Source organism: Xiphias gladius, chromosome 10 (assembly GCF_016859285.1).
Source record: "Xiphias gladius isolate SHS-SW01 ecotype Sanya breed wild chromosome 10, ASM1685928v1, whole genome shotgun sequence".
Taxonomy (NCBI): Eukaryota; Metazoa; Chordata; class Actinopteri; order Istiophoriformes; family Xiphiidae; genus Xiphias; species Xiphias gladius.
The window spans coordinates 18268438-18288086 of NC_053409.1; the positions used below are offsets into that span (position 1 = coordinate 18268438).

A 19649-nucleotide genomic window follows, 5' to 3' on the forward strand; every position below is an offset into this window, starting at 1 on the left:
ACACACAAGTGACGTCTGCGGTTGATGACTAACGCGGTAGTGAGTCCAGTACCCTCTGCCTTTCTTCAGGACTGCTGAAAGGCTGCTGTGAGAACTCTGCTGGTTGGCTGTAATTATTCTCACTGAGCCATAAAACATGGACAAATATTCTTTATCCAAACAGGATATCACTGCTCATATTGTGCACAATCCATATTTAGATTATTTTGGGAATGTGTCATGGTTTGTCAAGATGTAAACAGATGTAGAGCCCTTATTCTTTGGCTGTGTTATTTTTAAGCTGTCACTGTCAAGGGAGTTCTTTGACATGGCAAACCAAAAAAACAGTCAAACCATTTTTGTAGCAGTGAGCAGCTGTTTTTGGACTTATTCCACCATCTAGTGGTCGTGCAACCGTTGTTACATACCAGATACACACACTTTGTGGATGCATCCAAATGAGTGAGATCACAAGAGGTCAGTAAAACACGTTTGTCTTTACTATCAAACCAACATCAGTGCATATGAGAAAATGTGAATTACAAAACTGGGCCAATGGAAATGAGAAATGAGATATTTAGCATTTACACATTTGATTAACTTCATTTTCAGAAACAGAAAAACAAAATATAACAAATGAAAAAAAAAAAAAAAAAATCAATAACAGTTTTTAAAATGTCAGTTTTGGGTGAAACCTCACTGGCACAAAATGAAGAAAAGTGGTCATTTGGACAGAGACACAGATGGAGGTAGAAAATGTATAACACAGAGAGGAATCAGAAATTAGGACACTGAAGGCCATTGAAAGGTCACTTTGTAAATGAAACTGAAAATGAACACTAAAGAGATTAAAAACAGCAAAGGAATAACAATATTCAATTAAATAGTACTATCATTTGAGATCAGACCCGTAGCACTTTATTATTGTGGGGTCACTGTCATGCTACCAGTTTTTCCTGTATCACTCGTTCCCCAGCAGATGTGGAGACACAGTTCCTCCTCAAGGTTTCCATTCAAACTATACCAGCAGTACCCCCACGGTGCAATACAAGTGGGATCCGTGTTTTTATTTAATGCACTTGAAAAGCAGCACCACTCGGAACCGAATTCAACACTTGAGACGTCAACAGACTTCGTCCTCATCCTATGTGGCTCCGTCCTCGTCCTCCTCTTGTTCTGGCAGGCTGCCAGGACAGGGCTCCATGGTAACAGAGACGCCCATGCCACTGCGTCCCAAAGGCATCTCGGTGATGCACGTCCATTCATTTCTTTCTGGACAGTAACACTCGATGCTGGACAGGAAGCCGTGCTGGTTAAAACCTCCTGAAAGGAAACACACACAACGTGTTTAATGAAGCTGTTAATAAAGCAATTAGGCAACTGTTCAACAGTTGTGTCAATGAATAATTAAATTCAATTATTTTACAATTTATTTTTCAGTATATAGATGGATTAGTGAAATTATTTTTTAAAAAGGCTAATTTTACTTCTTGATTTTCCATTTATTTAATTTAGTCATTTGGCTTGTTATTACTCCCTGATCTGACATTTCACTTTGCCTGCTTCATGTCTGTTTACTTTTAACAGTTGAGCCATACTTTCCTCTATTTAATTAAACAACACATTAGAAATTAAAACAGTGCAGCCCACACCGTAGTGACGGAGGAGCTCACTGGTCACTTCCTAACCTGACTGTCTATTAATGAATTATTCAGTTTCTTAACAAGTCTGTATTTTTTTTTCCTTGGGCTCACTAGCAACAGAGTTGCAAATCTCTTGATATAAACTACTGATATTTAAGTATTTTCTAGTATAGACTCATTACAGAATCAAACTTCTTCTAAATCATAAAAATAAAACACAGGTGTCAGTGGTAGTGACTGCCACACCCAGCCCAGAAAAACATATAAAAATAAATGATCACGGACGTTTTATTAAAACTGATAACAGCAGCATGTTTCACTCAGCTGCTTCATCATCAGGCTCATGAAAAGGTCTACTGGGCCTAAATACGCGGAACTGGTCACGCACGAATTGGTGATGGCACGTACAACAGGCTTGACTTTAGACCAACAATAGTAACCAATACAAGGGTCAATACAAGCATCATCCAAAACACATACAAGACAACAATTGGGGAAAAAAGATTAAATAGTTACATAAAAATAATAAAATAAAGTAATAAAATCAAATCTAATAAGAAGAAAATTTAAAATTATTCAAAATAAAATTATAGTAAAACATGTTGCTCTGAATAATGCTAACAAAAGATCATTTCTTTCTTTTTTTTCCCCCATTTAACTCATGTAACTCACCGAGGACAAAGATGCATCTGTGGTGGACCGTCACTCCGTGTGCACTGCGACAGTACTGCATGGAGGCCCTGGGCTCCCAAACATTCCTGGCTATATTGTAACGCTCCACAGAGGACAGCTGGCTCCTCCCATCATACCCTCCTATAGCGTACAGGTAAGAGTTCACACACACCAACCCTGCAAAAACGGACGCAGAGGGAACAGAAAGGAATAGTTTTCTCATTTTGGGGAAAATACTGTAGTCTTATTTGCTTTCATGCTGAGAGTTGGATGGGAAGACTGGTATCACATTTATATTTGTACAGTAAATATTTAGCTGTAACCAGGAGCCAGGTAGCATAGCTTAGCATAAAAACTGAAAATGGAGAGACACCTAGCATGGCCCTGCCTGAAGGTAACATGATCTTCCTACCAGCACCTCTAAAGCTCACTATTTCACCTGTAATGTCTGATTTGTTTCATCTGTAAAAAAAATCAGAACTGTGAAAACGACAAGTTGCGGTTTTGCTGGGGGAATATTTCTTGGCTGGGTGCAGTGGAGAATCCAAGGATAATGGTGTTAATTTGTGAGCTTTAAAAGGTGCTGGTAGGTTGGATTTTTTTTTTTTTTTTAACCTTCGGAGAGTGAAAGAGTAGCCATTTCCCCCCGTTTCCTGTATTTATGCTAAGCTAAGCTAACTAGCCGCTGGCGATGGCTTTATATTGAGAGTTGTATCAATGTTCTCATCCGACTCTAACACCATAGCGTTCTCATTCTGTTTATTTAAATCTCTGACAGGAGGTGCGCACAAACTCACCCAGTCCACTGCGTATAGTGCTCATGGGAGCCAGCTGGTGCCAGGTGTTTGTGTCAGGCTGGTATTTTTCAGCAGTGTTCCAGCGGTTCTCTCCATCATATCCCCCCACCACGTACAAAGCCCCCCCACACGCCGCCACACCGGCCCCAAGACGAGCCACCGACATGGGGCACACAAAGGACCAGCGATTAGACTCTGGATCCCACCTGCAATTCAAAACAGCAGTTGCACAGAGCTTGTAGTCAGCGTACCAACAATCTGTTGACAATTCCTGATGGCATTACCTATTAGTCAATTAAAATAATTAATTAAAACAAGTGTCAGTGCTGCAAAACCTTATTTGATTCAGACGGGGGAGCAGCTTTGAGCAGCAAGCTTCTCAATCTACACGAGCCAGTCAACTTTAAGTGGATTAGGTTAAGCTGGCAACCATGTTTGGCAACTGACGAGCTTTATTTGAAGCCAAAGAGGTTGCAACACCACCATGGGCAGACCGAGACAAGAAAGTTTTTCGCTCATGTGCCCATGGTGTTTTTGAAAAAAGTGGATTTAAAGGTCTAAGGTCAAATTAGTCTCATCATACTGGAAGATACAGGACTTGTTTGACATATTTTTTAAACAAACGGCTTGTCATTTTTTCCAAATGCGCGTATTCGCTTTCTTGCTGAGTATTGAGATTAAACAAACTATAATGTGTTGATTCATGGGGTTTTAAAGGCGCTGACTTTTTGGACAGAGCTAGACTACCTGTTTTGCGCCTCTTTCCGGCGTTTATGCTAAGCTAAGTCAGCCACCTGCTGGCTCCAGCATTGTATTTAATGAACAGATATGAGAGTTGTATTGATCTTCTCATCTAACTCGCAGCATGAAATCAAATACGCGTGTGGCCCAAACGGTCCAACTATTCCTTTAATACTGGAATCTCTGTGAAGGCGAGTAACGCCAGGTATAACAACGACAACAAAGGACTGAATCATGATAAGGCCGGTTGGAATGCACGTTTTCCCGCTGGTTAATGATTAGAAGGGTGTTGGCTAAGTCGTTGGCACTGGGTATATTCCAGCGGTGAACTGCGGAGAGGAGGGTGGCTGATAATTTATCAAACGGCATACAAACATAGGTGAAGTGCCCTTGAGAAAAGGCACTAAAAGCAAATCATATCCTGGGTCAATGTGGTCACAGTGACACATGTGCTCTTAACCCTGAAGTTATTGCATATGCATCTGCTACAAGGCCCCCCCCCCTTGCAGGAAGGTATTACTCCCTGTTGAGTCTCTCGCATGTTGCTTGGAATCCCTTGCTTCGGGAAGCGTCCTCAAGAGCAGAGCCTTTTCTGCCAACTACTGTTACTATAAATGCTCTAATCTCCTTTGATGTGTTTCACATTGAATTTTCATTTCAACAGTTTTAACAGCTTTCATTATATTTAGCAGCTTCTCATGCTTCTCATGAGACGCCTTCCAAGTGGCGTCTGATGAGTTCTAATAATTCTCCAGAGACTGGCATCTTTTAGAAATGTATACCCTTCAATATAAAAAGGTATTAAGGTTACATTTGAGGCACAGTTATTAAGACATGGAAAGGAAAGCTCATAGTATCACTCTCAGACTTGACAGTATTTTTGTTAGTAATTGATTGAAAGTGATTTATTGACAGCATTGGAACTCCTCCCTGCTCGGCGATGGATGTAAAGCATTCCTGATCAGACTGACATTCCTGGGAGGTGTGTCTCAACATGTTTTGAAAGAGCATGTCTTGTTGTCTAATTAGGCTAAGGGGGACACCTGAGAACTTCGTGACTGCTCTTTAGGTTGAATGGCAGCTTTTCATTAGAGCTCTCTCATGCCATACTTACACTGAGGTAGCCGCACTTAATCCGAGAATGTGTGCGTTCAAGGAAGGAAATCCGTGCTCATTACGTGCATCCTACTAAATATGATGTGATTAAAATCAAATTACTCCTTGGGTGCCTTGTTAAATAAATCCTCTCACACACACACACACACACACACACACACACACACACACACACACACACACACACACACACACACACACACACACACACACAGTACAACCCCTGAAAGATGTCTAACCTCTCCACCGTGTTGTGATGGGTCGAGCCCTGGGAACCTCCAACAGCGTAGATGCAGCCGTCCACCACGCCCACCCCGACTCTGTTCCTGGGGATGTTGAGGGAGGCTCGCTGGCTCCACTGGTTGGTCATCGGGTTATAGCAGCACAGGGTGCTGGACTCGGTGTTGTTTTGAAGCGACAAGTTCCTGCCCCCAACCTGGAATTCATGAAAAGAGGGGTTAGAACACAGGTTCTCAGACTTCTCAAAACAAACGTCGGTGCTTTTAGGACAGAGAGGCAGAAGCAGAAAAGTGAGAAAATAGAAGATTATTAGAGTATGAAATATCAAACGTACACAGGAATGAGCCAGTACAGTTTGGTGTGTTTCCCACTTTTGTAAATCTCATATCGTATATAAATGCGTTGTAGTGTCATTTAGAGATTGAAACTCTCTGCAGTGACAATCCATTGCTGGTATGACATAACTGGTGCAACGTACAGTGTAGAGCAGTCCAAACAGCGCGCAGGCTCCCAGACCGCTGCATGGAGTGCCCATGTCAGCCAGCTTTAGCCAGACATTCCTCCTGGGATCATAAGCCTCCATGGAGGCCAGTGAATGCTGCCGGTATCTGGATCAGAGAAAAGCGTGGGTAGTTATTCAGACGAATGCCCAGTGTAAAAGAAGAGTTTTTACTGGCTACATGCCATATGATTCAGAACTTAACTAAGATAATCTCTTGCTTTTAGATGCATTCTGTAAAAAGCATGTGTACTTTTATCATAGTTAGGGAGAAGGGGCCAGTGACTTAAAGTGCTAACACATGGATGCATACATGCCCAAAATTTTGTTTCACACAGTTGTTCATGTGAAAGTAAAAATCAGGGAAATGAAAAAAAGAAAAGAAAAAAAGAAAAAAACACATGACAGACAAAAATTCTGTCTGAGGAAGACGATTAGTGTTGTCATATCCATGTAGAACTAAAGAATAACTATGAACAAGACAGCAGTGTGGGGGGACCTTTTTTGTTTTGTTACACAAAAATAGGTAATTTGCAGAATGCCACTATAAATAAAGGGCTCAAAAAACAGGAGGATTTATACGTGCACCCGGAGAGCACGGCTCCTCTGTAGGGGAGACAGAGTGGATTACATGCTTACAGCCACTGGGTGGCAGCATGAGACACTTTCTGGATCCATGAGGTGTTTTGCACCTAACCAACAAAACACTGCGACCTGCTACTGCCAATTTGTCGAGTGACTTTCAGAAAAACAAGCACACACAAGTTGTGCGTTGTAAATGAGCATCTGATAGTGGTCAAAGTGTTGTCTCATAATCAGATTATCCAGATCAGAAATGGGTTCCAAAATGTTTGTTGTAGCCCACACGGCGTCCTACAGTCGGTTCGCAGCTTTTGCGCATTGCAGAACAAAACAATGCTGCAGAGGAAACTATACGAGTTAACTACCCGCCAGCCACATAGATGAGCTGAGTTCCACGGTTAGGTGCAGGAGGCAGCTTCCTCAACGTCATATCCTGGAAGATTTTAGAAAGGAAATCCTTACAGGAGTTGGCCTGGAGTAAAAGGACAGATAAGAAAAACTTGTAAAGAGTTTCTGACTGAATAATTAATGACTTATGTGATACTATAGCTTATACTATATGGAATTTTTTTTCCACATAAATATGTAATTTGAAAGAATGCAGAAGTACTTATAATGTAACTTTTTTTTAGCTCCTTTGTTTTTGTATATCTATTAGTGGAAGGTGCATGGTTTGTAAAACAGCGGTTACTTCTAATCCACAGACACAGAAATAAAAAATATAACTATAAAGCTAACTACTGAACAAATCGTTTTTTTTGTTTACCTTACTGAGGATGGGACAGGACAGGAGCTGGTTCTTCAGGAACTTGGGAGGCAGAGCGTAGATATGAACTGCATTCAGGAGGGCATGTAGGTACTGGGCCCTACCCTCCATATCCCAGCCGACCCAGTCTGTACAGGCCCTATACACCTGACAAGGACGTATTAAGACATATTGATATGTGGTTTGTTATTTACATCTAGATACACTCTTGTCAGAACTTGAGCTAACATCAGTCATGCTATGTGAATGCACGATTTGAACGCCAATTACTGTAAGTCACGTTTCTGTGACTTTTAGTGTTTTTTATGGGATTGTGGTAAATCGTGTCCATCTGGTGCTTCAAGAAGGTCTGAATTATTGGTCTGGCTGTTGGTCACGCCAGGAGACTTGCACAGTTAAAACATCTTACAACAGACAGCACCGTTCTTTCTGTTTAAACCAATTCATGCTTGCATTTTACTGATACAATCCAACAAACAAAACAAAAAAAAATGATTTAAAAAAAACAAACAAAACAACAACATGCAATACATGCCTGTTGGTCAGATTTTAAGTTGTTCTTGTAATGCTACACACCTCAGATTCACAGAGCACCTTGAGACTCTCCTGACTGATGAGCTCCAGCAGTTGGCAGTGAGAGAGGCTGAAGAACTCGTCTTCTTTAGTCACCTGGGACATGGGGACACAACAGGTCACAAGTGCATAGTCAGATGAGGGGAAACTGACAACTGAATACACACATTCTAGTCCTTTTTCACATGTAATTTTCTTGTTCTGATTACGTTTCCAGGTGAAGTATAATACAGTGATTAATGTGAGTAACGTTACTCAGGTGGGCAGGTGTTACAGTCAGAAATTATAGATGAGACACAGATATAGGGAGTGCAATCACACACTTACAAAAGGTAGTTTCCATCACTTCAAAAAAAGTGACAGGGAAAGAGAGAATACATGCAATGTACTGGCAAGATGTAAATAGAAAGTACTGGTACTGTTATACGACCAAAGTGTCATGTGTGCCCTCAACACAGATCAGTGGTCTTTGATTTTAGGTAACCATCGAATACTGCAGCTACACTGTTCCACAGCTATCATAACAAAGCGCTACAGCTTTGCTGCCGACCATGTGCCTGCCAGGGGCCTTGGTTCGGGCAGGGACGGCCTCGCAGTCTGAGCTCAGTGTCGAGCTCAGGAGAACTCAGTTAAAGATCTAAAAGCGGAGCTGGATGTAACCAAGACTGAGTTACTTCAGTACAAAGAGAAGGCAGAGGAGCTGGCGAACAAAAACAAAACAACTGGGAGGTAGGAACAGGAAATAATATGAAATTACACACTAACAAAAATATTTATGATTTGGTGGAAGAAGAGATGGGTCACTAGCAAATGACCTAAATTAATTTTAGTCTTGAATAAACAAACATTTTTTTCTTATGGGGTCATAAAGTTGCAGGTGATTCTCCTTTGTTTCAGTCAGATCAAACGATCCAGGTGTTGGCCATGACTATGGCCGCTGTGAGCCAGGCGATAAACAAAGAAATTTGTGCAGCAGAAGGTTTGCAGTAGCGAGTTGCCATATGTGATTTTCTCCGACATGGACCCGGAGTGGCCTCCTCCCTGACTTTGACTGGAGCAGAGGTGCCCTTCAATGGTTGAAACTACACTGATCCACCCAAAAATCATCACTAACATCAGCCACTCTTACAGTGTCTACACAGATATGTGTTTGTGTGAATGTGCATTATTTAACACATGCTTAAAAGGTATGACATAAAGGAGAGATTATTATGATAACTATAAAATTTCAAGAACCTCTCTGTCTGTCTCTTTATACTAAAATGCAGGTTTCTTCAAAAGCCCCTGTCGGAGGCATCTGCTTCTTCAGGTTTAATGTCATGGATTACCAGAAAAGGCCACTATATGGGTGCAGCATTGTACAACACTGAACAAACAAAGAGTTCTTCTAATCAATGCCTGGAATCACTGGGACGACCACGAGAATGTTTCCAATGTCGTAGCCCCGGAGCGCTATCGGGGCGGTGTAGTTTACATGCGTCTTCCTGCGTGGTACAGATTTATTGACTCAACTCGTTTTTCAGCGGTTTCCTCCTTTTTTCCCCCATTTGACAATAACATGACAGCAATATTGACTTGACGTATTAAAGGAAAACTAGCAATTGCATGTGTACGTCAGCATGTGTGCCTGTGCTTCCTATATTTGCATCTCACCTCATTGAAGTGTGTATTAATATACTCTCGGCTTCTTTGGTGCAGCTCCGTGCAGCCAATCTCCTCGGCAAAGCGGGCGATGCCTATGACATTAGCTGGCTCCAGGTGCTTAGTCAGGAAATCACAGCATGCCTTGGCCACATCCTCCATCTGATACCTTGTAGAAAATAACACAAAACAAGGGCAAAAAAAACATTATTGCCTATATACTTTCCACCTGTAAGTATAATTTCATTCTTTTTTTAAAATTCATTTAACATGTAAATCCTGAAAGGGTGGTAGAATACAGATACCTAAGTCTGTGTCTGTTTTGAGATTTCAGCTGTTTTCAATGACTCAATTGTCTTTCCAAGACAATGTGCCGGTTTTTAATGTATGTTTACCTCATAGCAGCCAAAAGAACGTGCAACACACATTTCTCTCCCACTGTGATGTGCGAGGTGTAGGCAAAGTCAATGAGCCTTCCCACCACCTGGGGGCAAACATCACGCAAGGTGATCTCCGAGGCGTGGCACTCTTTGAAGCTGCTGGTGAACATGGCTCTGAAGTAGGGGCTACATGAGGCCAGTACCAGCCTGTGCACCTGCGAAGAAAAAAAAAAACAAAAAAACTACAACACTGCATTCACCATATGCGTGTCAATGAATGAAACAGCCCTCTTCTATGAAGGCCCAGAACTGACAAAATGTAGGCTAGGGGAAGGTTATCAGACAAGTCAAACATATAACTGAATATATCATGAATAATTTTGTTAGTAAAATAATTAAAATTGAGATTAAAAATGTATATAAAGCTTAAAACGTTTCCTTTGAACTCCAATTAGTTTGTAAAAAAAAAAAAAAAAAAAAAGCTTTGCAGTTTTTAATTTACCACTCTTCAGTTGATAAAATAAAACCTTTTTCACTGGTTCATTTGATTTTTCAGCTCTTTCCTTTTTTTTTGGACACAAATGTAATCATTGATCTATTCACTATTTTCCCCAAGATGCATTTGAAAATGCCTGACCAAGATCTCCATTAGAATGTAATGTAAATTACAGCTTAAAACTGTAACTGAATTTAAACATAAATACATTTAAATTTAATGCAATTATTATAAATACATGTTTTTAAAACTGATCATTAAATTAACTCACTATCAGTACAGTGTGCAGATCTTTTGTCTTACTTCTCCAATACAACATTTCCCATTTTTCTAATGACATAATATGATGGGCGTGTCCTAGTACGTCCACTGCAACGATTGGTCCAGGGCTTGTGTCTGTGTGTGCAAGTGTGCACAACTTCTGTGGAGTGTGTGGCTTGCCGGCTTAGCTGAAAACACATTTAGCTTAACACACTGACCACCAGATTTTTTTTAGCCTCATCTATTTAGCTGAAGCTGACTTTTAATCATAAAACAGCACCAGCCAGTTCATAAATTTACCACACATATACTGTACTGTACACCGCTGTAGCATGCTGTATTGCTAGGGCTGCAAATGACAATTATTTTCATTATAGATTAATCCCAGGGTGACATCTTTATGTGTCTTGTTTTGTCAGAAGTCTCAAAATCCAAAATATTCCGTACATTATTGCTTAAAAAAATAGGTTTAACGATTAATCAGTTATCAACAAAAGTTGCTGATTAATGTATTGTTGACCGACTAATCATTTTACCTCTACTTTTAAAGTGATTAAAGCATTTTAGCTGGAGAGTCAACATTAACAAAGTTGGGTAGTTAACTCTACTTAACTTTTGAGTTTCAAAGGCACCATGCTTCTACCTTCACAACTTATCTTCATCTCTAAGTGCGTGTCTCATGTCTTGAACTTCCGGGTGCGTAAAGGAAAAGTATAAACCTTTACATTCATTTTTAAACTCATTTTAAACATTTAACAACACAAATATCAAATGTGTGTAACACTTTGGATTACAGTCCGCTGTTTACAGAGTAATGCTTTCCAATTTGCAGTGTGAAGTACAAAGGAACATGATGTGAAGTTGGGAAATAAGGGGTATAATAAGGATTTATACTGTGACTTTTCTAATAGCCGTTTACTGCTTTTAGTCAGTTTCAGGCCTCCACACTGTGCTAGTACTTTGAAACTTGACCCAAAATGTCACAAACTGCTTTTTGATCGTTTCATTTGGAGCACATCTCACCTTGAAGTCCACAGTTTTTTCCTTGTACGTGACATGTAGCACCAGGTCACACAACATCTCCTGCCGTCTGAACTCGTCCATGGCCCTCAGGGACCTGGAGGCGTGTGTCTCGACCGCGTAGTCAAGATACCCAGACCCGTGCATAGAGGGAACTACAATAGCTGAGAAATCAGAATCACGCGTGGGACGTTTCTTCCTCATAGGGCAATGCATTATGGGAGAGAGGAAGATGGGTACTGCAGACTTATTTGAGTTATTGACTCTTCAGTCTTAAAAGTCTTCAACAGTTTAAAGTTCTTATCCCATTGGGGTCAGACTTTCAAGAGAGGTACTTCTTTTGGTCTTTAATTCATCAATGTAAAGTCTCCAGTGAGCAGATGTCTTTAGTTTCTCCATTTTTCTGAAAATTTAACACACAAAATCTGTTCAGTGAGTAGACATTTCCCCAGAAATTAGGGACGTGAATAGTGTAACGGTACTATCCATTGGTGATCCCAGCAACAGCCAGCGGCCGGAGCAAGCAGTTCACAGGAAAAGACGGTTTCTGCGTAAAATAAGTTGAGGTCATACATTTCTCTGCACAAATATGACGGGTAAAGAAACTTGTAGACTGATGCTGAACCACATAATACTCCCTCATCCACAGATCCTGGCTCCAACATGACTGACAGCATTTGTGTAAGGATCTAACGGTTCCCAAAGCACGAGTCAAACCATAATAATTACATTGCTGTTGGTCCAGATTTTCCACGTTTCAGGATTTTAAAAGTAATTCACTCTGGCATTTCAGAGAGTCCTCTGCAATTTGCTTCCAGAGGAGAAGGAGAAGAGGTTGGCAAATGTGTGTAACTGCACAATCAGTTGTATCCTGGCAGGGACCCCATCTGCGATGCTTATCCTGCAAAGAAGAAGGAAAAAAACAAACAAATTCAGTTAAGAAAGATTTGAGACTTTTAGGGGTTTGAAAAGAAGCTAATGAAATCAAAATCTGATTTGAATGTCGCTTTATCCTCGCATATGTGTGGGGAGTGTAAGTCACACACAGAGTTTCACTTCCTTGCAGCTGAAACAGAAATACTTATTCTGTTTAACTGCTTTACGCCACAGGTATTTACTAACGGAAAGGAAATGTTCCCTGTATTTTTAATTCAGGGAAAGGATTTTCCTAAAAAACTTTTACAAAAGTTAAAAAGTCATTTTTTTTATTTTGGTCTGGGGGTCTCAATAAGGAAACAAGATTAAGAGTTTACCCTTACAATATAGGCTGAATTCTGGCAAAATGATAACCTCTTAAGGGTATTTTTAAACCTCAAAATGTAGTGTGACAATCAAAACAGTCATTTGGACACTGTGTGCATTTATGGCATTTTTCTCTGATGTACCAGAAACTTGGGCTGGAACTAACAAATGACTAAGCTGCCTTTTTACAATTGTTTAGTCTAAATGTGAAAACGAAATAGTGAAAAAATGGCATTTACCATTTCTCGGAAGCCACAGTATCGTTTGTTTGTCTGCACGACAGTTGAAAACCTGATATTCAATTTATTGTCATATATGGCGAAGAAAAGAAAGCAAAACCTCACGTTGAGAAGCTGGAACCACAGAATGTCTTGCATGACTGAAATGATTAACTGATGATAAAAATAGCCGCTGACTGTTGCTCAAGTAATTGATTAATCTACTAATCACTGAAGCTCTACGAGAATCCTTTTACCAACGCAAGATCACAGCGACCTCATAGAGGTGGTTCATCCCCTCAAAAGCTTGATAATTTGTCCTTTTAAAGCCCCCCCCCCTTCTCCTCACTTAAAAACTGCTCAGCCAGTTCCTAAGTATTCTCTGGGTATGTAGTAAAATCCCTCCCTACTATCAGAACAGGTTGGTGTCATCCTCGAGCTCATCTCTGTACCGAGTGGAACCTGTTTGACAGTTAACGCACACTAATAACAAATATATCTGCCTCTGACATAAAAAGAGAGAGCGCTGACTGACATGAACAGTTTCATCGAAAGATCTTCAGTCCAGGCAGGTACTGGTGGAAGACTTGCTGTAGGCACTGTATGTCGCTGTAACATAATTGTACGTCTGTATCTGGTTTACCTGTCTCTAATAAAGCTCTAATTAAGAGCCTCATTAGTTATAAACCCTGGTTAGCACAGAGGCAAATGTCAGCTAATGACTAGAGCCTGACTACTTCTGAGGCCGTTACAAATACATATATATATACTACAAAAAAAAAAAAAAAAAAAAAAAAAAAGACGATATCAGCTGCCATTCGCTTTTTAAAAAGGAATAGGTCAATACATCAGGAAATATGTTTCTTTGCTTTCAGAGTTCAATGAGAAGATTTAACCGAAGACTGTAAGCAGGGGGAAGCAGCTACAGCTGGAATTACACTTTTCCAAAGATGCACACAAACTCCTCTGCGAACCTACGGAATGAAGGTTGTTACGGGTAACTGTAGGTTGCAGGGCAGCTGATGCAGAAACCTCCCAAATCTCAGCGACATGTCATGCAGATCACACAAGTTCATTGCTTGGTCTGCGTGTGGTCTCTTTTCACATTAAAAAAAAAAAAAGAGAACTTCTACTGCGACTATTTTGAACGACTCCTGTGCGTGTTTGCCTACGTGTCGCCTCGAAAAGCATAATGCCAGCATATCTTGTCTCTGTACAAGGATACAACAACAACAGTAGGTCAAGACCTTGTATTTGGCCGGACCGCCCTTTATCTGTTTGCTACTCTCCTACTGTCTGTGCTCACATAAACAGTCATTTAATGCAGCCGAATTCCCAAAAAAGCTGTTCTCATTTTTCGTGTTTTTCAATTTCTGTTGTCAGACAATGGAACAAGTATGAAATAGCGACTGAAAGGCGGCCCATTAAAACATGTTAACCAGCAGTCACTTCCAAGCCAACTCCAAGCAGCTGCTCTGCTAAAATCCTGATTTTATAACTGCGACGTAGTCTGACAAAAATCACCACACACAGAAGTTAAAGACAACGGCTGTGCTGCAATTTCGGCTATATTTACTTTTAAAATGTTCACTCAGAGAGAGAGAGTTGGAAGCTTATTCACATCTATGTCAGCTGCCGTGCCGTCCGTTGAATGAGACGCACAGAGAGGTGTGCCTGCTAAAAGGGTGTGAAAAGTCTACAAATCTAACGACAGAGGCCCTAAGTTGGCAAAACTTTCTGTAATCGCCCCGCTGTTGACATGATAGAAAGTGTTTACGCCAACTCATTCCCAAAGAGCAGTGGCCAATGGAGAAACTCCACCACCTGGCCGGCCGACCAATGGTGTAACCTCACCACTTAGTCGTGTGGCATTCAGCTGACCGATGGTGTATCTTCATTACTCAGTCAGTCAGTCAACGACAGACATTTCCCTTTTTAGGGCTCGCCCTGCTGTTGGGGTCCAGCCAGAACCTGAGTGGGGCAGTTTACTATGACTGACTGGATTCAACAGACAGCGGACACACTGATTTTTATGACGGCACTCACACAGAAACAGCGTTTAATGTGGACCGGTCATATCATGACCAATACCCGATCCACTTAATAAAGCCAATAGCACAGCACAGATACCAATCTGGTGTATTGGATTCGTGCAATCAGAGTTGTGAGAGAAAAATACAGTAGGTTTCGCTCACAGATTCCTGATTAGAGTGATGAAAATTTAGAGGCCACTCCCAATAAAACATTACAAACATTCCTCAATTCACTTATAAGCCTATGTACCTAATTCTGATATATATTCACTCTAAGATTAGAGCACTTATGATGGGCTTGCGATACTTGAGAATCATCTTCAAAACGCTAAAATACACGGCGTTGAAATGCTTTTAGTGTCTCTTTACACAACACAGAAAACCCAGAGCAACTGCATATCCAGCGAACATGAAGTCTCCGCATTCCACAGAGTGTCACTTGCTGCCACAGCTTGAAGCAGAACAAATCAGCTCTTGAGTTGGCGAGCAAGAATAAGACTTCTGCTATGCTGCCCGTTAGTTACAGTGCATTCATCTGTGTAAAGACCCTTAGAATCAACAGCAGCGGATCCATTTTTAGCGTGAAAGGGACAAAAACCGATCCTGCAAGAAGCAAAACCACGGTGACTCTCTTGAGAATGAAAGGAATACTTACAGCACCTGCAGTTCGGTGTGAATTTTATAACCACAGTTTGTTTTTCTGTCCCACCAGAATTGATCAGATACTGTTTTTACCCATTTTCTTTGCAAATTGTAATGAGCAAAGCACATAGGAGGTTATTGCCGGTTTGGTCTACAGGGGCCCAGCTTTGCAGTGTTGCACAATCAAATCTGTTCAGCCTCCAGCTCCCTCACCTCTCACCCTACAGTTAGTCAGCCTGTTTTGCTGGTCATATGACCAAAAGTGTGAGACGGGAAGGGAAGAGAGCAATCCAAAGAAAGAGAGAGAGAGAGAGAGAGAGAGAGAGAGAGATTTTGAGGGCAACATACAGCAAGCAAGGGAGAGAGAATGAAAAAGTGGGAGAGGAGAGAGAAGGCAGGAGTAGAAGGACCCTGGATTTAGCGGAAAGAAGACATACGAAGGAGGAATCAGTTCAAGGAGGAAGTACAAGAGGGGAAGTTAGAGACATTAATACAGCGGGCTCCTAAGTTTTCCATAAAGGGTCGTTGTGCTTGGATATAGTGTGCAAAGCTTGTCTACTATATAAAGCATTGCTCAAGCCTGCAGCAGGCTGTGAGAACTGTGAGAACACTGTGACACCAGTTCTGACCAGTTTATTTATTTCAGTGGGGTTTCGTAATCCCTGTTTGACCAACATCCTGACCTGTAACACTGCAGGTGGTGGTACTGTTTGGTTTTGTCAAATTTATTTCTCACATGGCTGTTTGCAAGTGGGGAGAGGAGCATGCAGACTACTGGGTCTTCATTCACAAAGAATGCCTTTGGACTCAGTCTTTGATTCATTTGTTGAACGATTTCAAAGAGGTGGCCCTGGGGTATTTATCAGAAGAAATTTGTGCTTTTAGACACGAAGAAAGAATCGATGTAAGTCACTGACTTTGGGCATCAAGACACTTTTTTTTTTTTTTTAATATACAGATCACAGGTCTAGCTTAGTGCAGAACCAAGAGAGGCAGAGAGAAGGAGTGTTAACCATTTACAGACTGTTACTGATGTTCCCAGATGACAGATAGAGCAGCACAGGAGTCTACGGACTCTGGCTTGTATAATCAACTTTGACCTACACATGTAAGATACTGCAGGACTTCTGATAAGGAACGACGACACTCTTGCTAAACCTTTGAAAATGTGTCGTCCAAATCTGCTGAGCTGTAATGACCACGTTTTCTGAAACGTTTTGTGTAAGCAATGACACAAGCCCTTTTGCCATGTCATCTTTCATCTGCCCTTACAGCTGCCTGGGGGTCAAAGGTTGCCGGTGACTAAAGAGCTTTTTCTTTTGCCCTGAAATGACTCCCTAAGAAGAGGAATAGAGCGTCATAGAAGCACTGCATTATTTATGAATCACAACAGCACACAACCAAACACCTTTTTATGTAATAAAAGTCTGACGTTGTACAGATGCATGAACTAAAACTAAAAGTTATAATATTTTTACAGTGCTACTTTGGGGGCTGCAGTGAGTTTTGCTCAGTGGTGCGTTCATTCTAGGGCTGCCACTGTGAATGATTATTTTCATTATGACTGAATCTGCATCTTATCTTTTCAATTAATCAATTGTGTCACTGTTCTGGCTAATTTCCCAAACCCAGCAACATTTAATGTACTATCGCAGAAAAAGCTGGAACCAATGACTTACTTAAAAGCTATTTAGCCCTCTTCCTGAATGATGAATGATGTTGTATTTTCCAGCAGGGATTCACTGGGTGACTCCTTGGTATCTGAAGCTTAAAATATTAAAATATTATTCAATGAGTTGACTGTCAGGAACTTGATCTGCAGGTGCATTGACAATCATCTAATCAATCAAGTCATTTTTAAAGCAAAAAGGCCAAGTACGTGATGTGATTCCAGCTTCTCAAATGTGAGAGTCTGCTGCATTGGGTTCTCGACTGCTGATGAGACACAACAAGATATTTTAAGAGGTCACCTTGGGTCCCAGGAAATTGTGACGGGCTTTTTCACTATTTTTGGATGTTTTTATAGACTAAACGATTAATCAACCAGCCAGGAAAACCATCGGAAGATGAATCAATATGGAAAATAATCAATTTTTTACAGCTTTGGTTCCAGCTTTTCAAATGTGCAAGGACTTGCTCCTTTTCTCTGTTTTTTTAAATCTCCAAATATCTCTGGGTTTTGGACTGTCTGCTTGACAAATAAGCAATTCAAAGATGTCACTTTGGCTGTGGGAAATTGTCTTTGGCCCCTTTCACTGTATCCTGGCATTTTGCAGACCAAACATCAATTCATTAATTAAGATAATAAACAACAGATTAATCGATAATGAAATTATCTTTGGCTGCATCCTTAGAAGGCTGAAACTAACGACTGTTTTCACTCTCGATTAATTTAACTTTTTTATTTTATTTTAGATTTTTCGATTAACGTTTAGTCTACGAAAATCCAGAAAACAGTGAAAAATACCTTCTACAAGATCCCAAAAACCCAATGTAACGTCTTTGAATTGCTTGTCTTGTCGCCAACTTACATTTAAAAATCCCAAGGTATCTGATTTACGATGACAACCAGAAGGCAGAGGCAGCAAATGCTCACATTGGAGAAGCAGGAGCCAGAGAATGGATGGCTTTTTTTTTGCTTGAAAAGAGTAACTGAACGATTCACTATTAAAATGGTTGAAGATTCATTTTCTGTGACTAACTGATTAATTGACTACTTGTTTCAGCTCTTCATCCAATCATAACAAATGAGCCAACAAAAAAAAACAAACAAAAAAAAGCCTCGAATTGCCAAACAAACACACAGTAGCTCAATTTGTCTCTCGGCCAAAGTTTCAATTCCCTTTTGGGAGTCTGCGCAAAACCGAGGAAACAAACTGAAAGGTCGACGATAAAATCGGCGGCTGGTTCGGTCCACACCGACAATGTTAGTGTAGCGATTTTGTAACAAGTAGTGTCACGAGTGCTGCTGTAAGGTCACATAGGCGCATTGAATGTTACACTGATTTTACAGAAGGGCGCGTCCGCTCAGCGTGTGAACCACTTTTCCACGCTCGAAACAGCTGCCGATTCGCTCACCTGAAGCCACTGGCTCAGCCGCAGCCGCCCAGCTCCATGTCACGCTCGAGAGTCGCCAGACCCCGGGAGGTCCTCGCCGGGTCTCGGTCCCGCCAGGGGAAACCGGCGGATCGGTCGTCCTCGGCGCTAAGGGGGGAACTGTGCGAGGCTGTGCGCGCCGCTGCCGGCGGACGTTCTGAGGCTGTGGAGGAGGAGGAGGAGGAGGAGGTGGAGGTGGAGGGGAGGACTTTCTGCACCAACATGACTCTGCAACTCTCCAGTACACTGCAAAACGCTGTGCGGGTACTACGCATGTACGGAGACCGGCATGGTAGCGAGTCAAGAGCGGCGTCCCCCAAACTGAAACCGAAGTTCGGGAAAGCCCCGGGGATCGGGCTGTGAAACAATTACAGAGCTGGGTAAAAAAATAAATAAATAAATAAATTAAAAAAAGGCCACCGAGGTTAGTCACCGTTCCTGCGAAGTCTGACTAATGAAACACGGGGTACAACGAGCGCTGGATCTGCCCGTTTCATTTCCGTGTGCAAGCCTCTGTGAATCATCTGGGATCGGGGCGAGTCTGGCTCTCGACAAACCGCAGACCCCAGAGTAACACAGCTCGTTTAGAGGACCGCGGTGCGTGAGGGACACCGGAGCCCATCGGCCCCGTGTGAATGTTGTGAAATCACAGGCCGCGGAGGAAAATTACAGCGACACAAAAGACGACACCTTCGAGTTTGACACACGTTTCAGTGCCACTTTTTGGAGTGTATAACCTGTTCCATCCCCTTTTCTCCTTTTATTAACTAATGCAAACACCATAAAGTGACACGTGCAACACGATACAGCAAATTATTAGTGACTGGGCAGATAATAAAAACAAACAGTCATTCTTGGCACATAAAAGTAGCTTATACAGATAAAATAAGACAAATAAACGGAACGAGGGAGACTTAGATTGCCTTATGTCCCGCCATTACCTAAATGGCAAAAGAGCATGGACGCATGTCCAGAGTGCTAGTGATTTAAAGTTTAAAAAGTGAAAAAATAA

At 41.4% G+C, this 19649-nt stretch overlaps 1 protein-coding gene across 2 annotated transcripts; it reads right to left on the reverse strand.

Annotated features, from left to right (window-relative positions):
• Positions 1-643: 643 nt before the first annotated feature.
• keap1a (kelch-like ECH-associated protein 1a) lies at positions 644-19344 on the reverse strand. 2 transcript variants are annotated; one of them, XM_040137730.1, is made up of 13 exons: positions 18620-19344; positions 17221-17308; positions 11410-12307; positions 9645-9844; positions 9262-9418; positions 7612-7704; positions 7036-7182; positions 6635-6741; positions 5667-5796; positions 5188-5384; positions 3092-3297; positions 2295-2471; positions 644-1302 (listed from the first exon to the last, which is right to left on the reverse strand). In XM_040137730.1, the coding sequence occupies exons 3-13, from the start codon at positions 11620-11622 to the stop codon at positions 1124-1126; spliced, it is 1806 nt and encodes a 601-aa protein (XP_039993664.1). In that variant the 5' UTR covers positions 11623-12307; positions 17221-17308; positions 18620-19344; the 3' UTR covers positions 644-1123. The 2 variants fall into 2 exon arrangements, with proteins under 2 accessions (XP_039993664.1, XP_039993663.1); XM_040137729.1 differs by lacking the exon at positions 17221-17308.
• Between the last annotated feature and the right edge of the window lie 305 nt (positions 19345-19649).

Excerpts from the sequence above, each read along its gene's own strand:
- keap1a (XM_040137729.1), bottom strand. The coding sequence starts at position 11,622 with ATGCATTGCCCTATGAGGAAGAAACGTCCCACGCGTGATTCTGATTTC. Across the intron at positions 6,742-7,035 it reads CCTGTCCCATCCTCAGTAAG|GCCAACTCCTGTAAGGATTT; the intron begins GTAAACAAAAAA and ends CTTTTACTCCAG. Across the intron at positions 3,298-5,187 it reads CATCACAACACGGTGGAGAG|GTGGGATCCAGAGTCTAATC; the intron begins GTTAGACATCTT and ends TTTGAATTGCAG.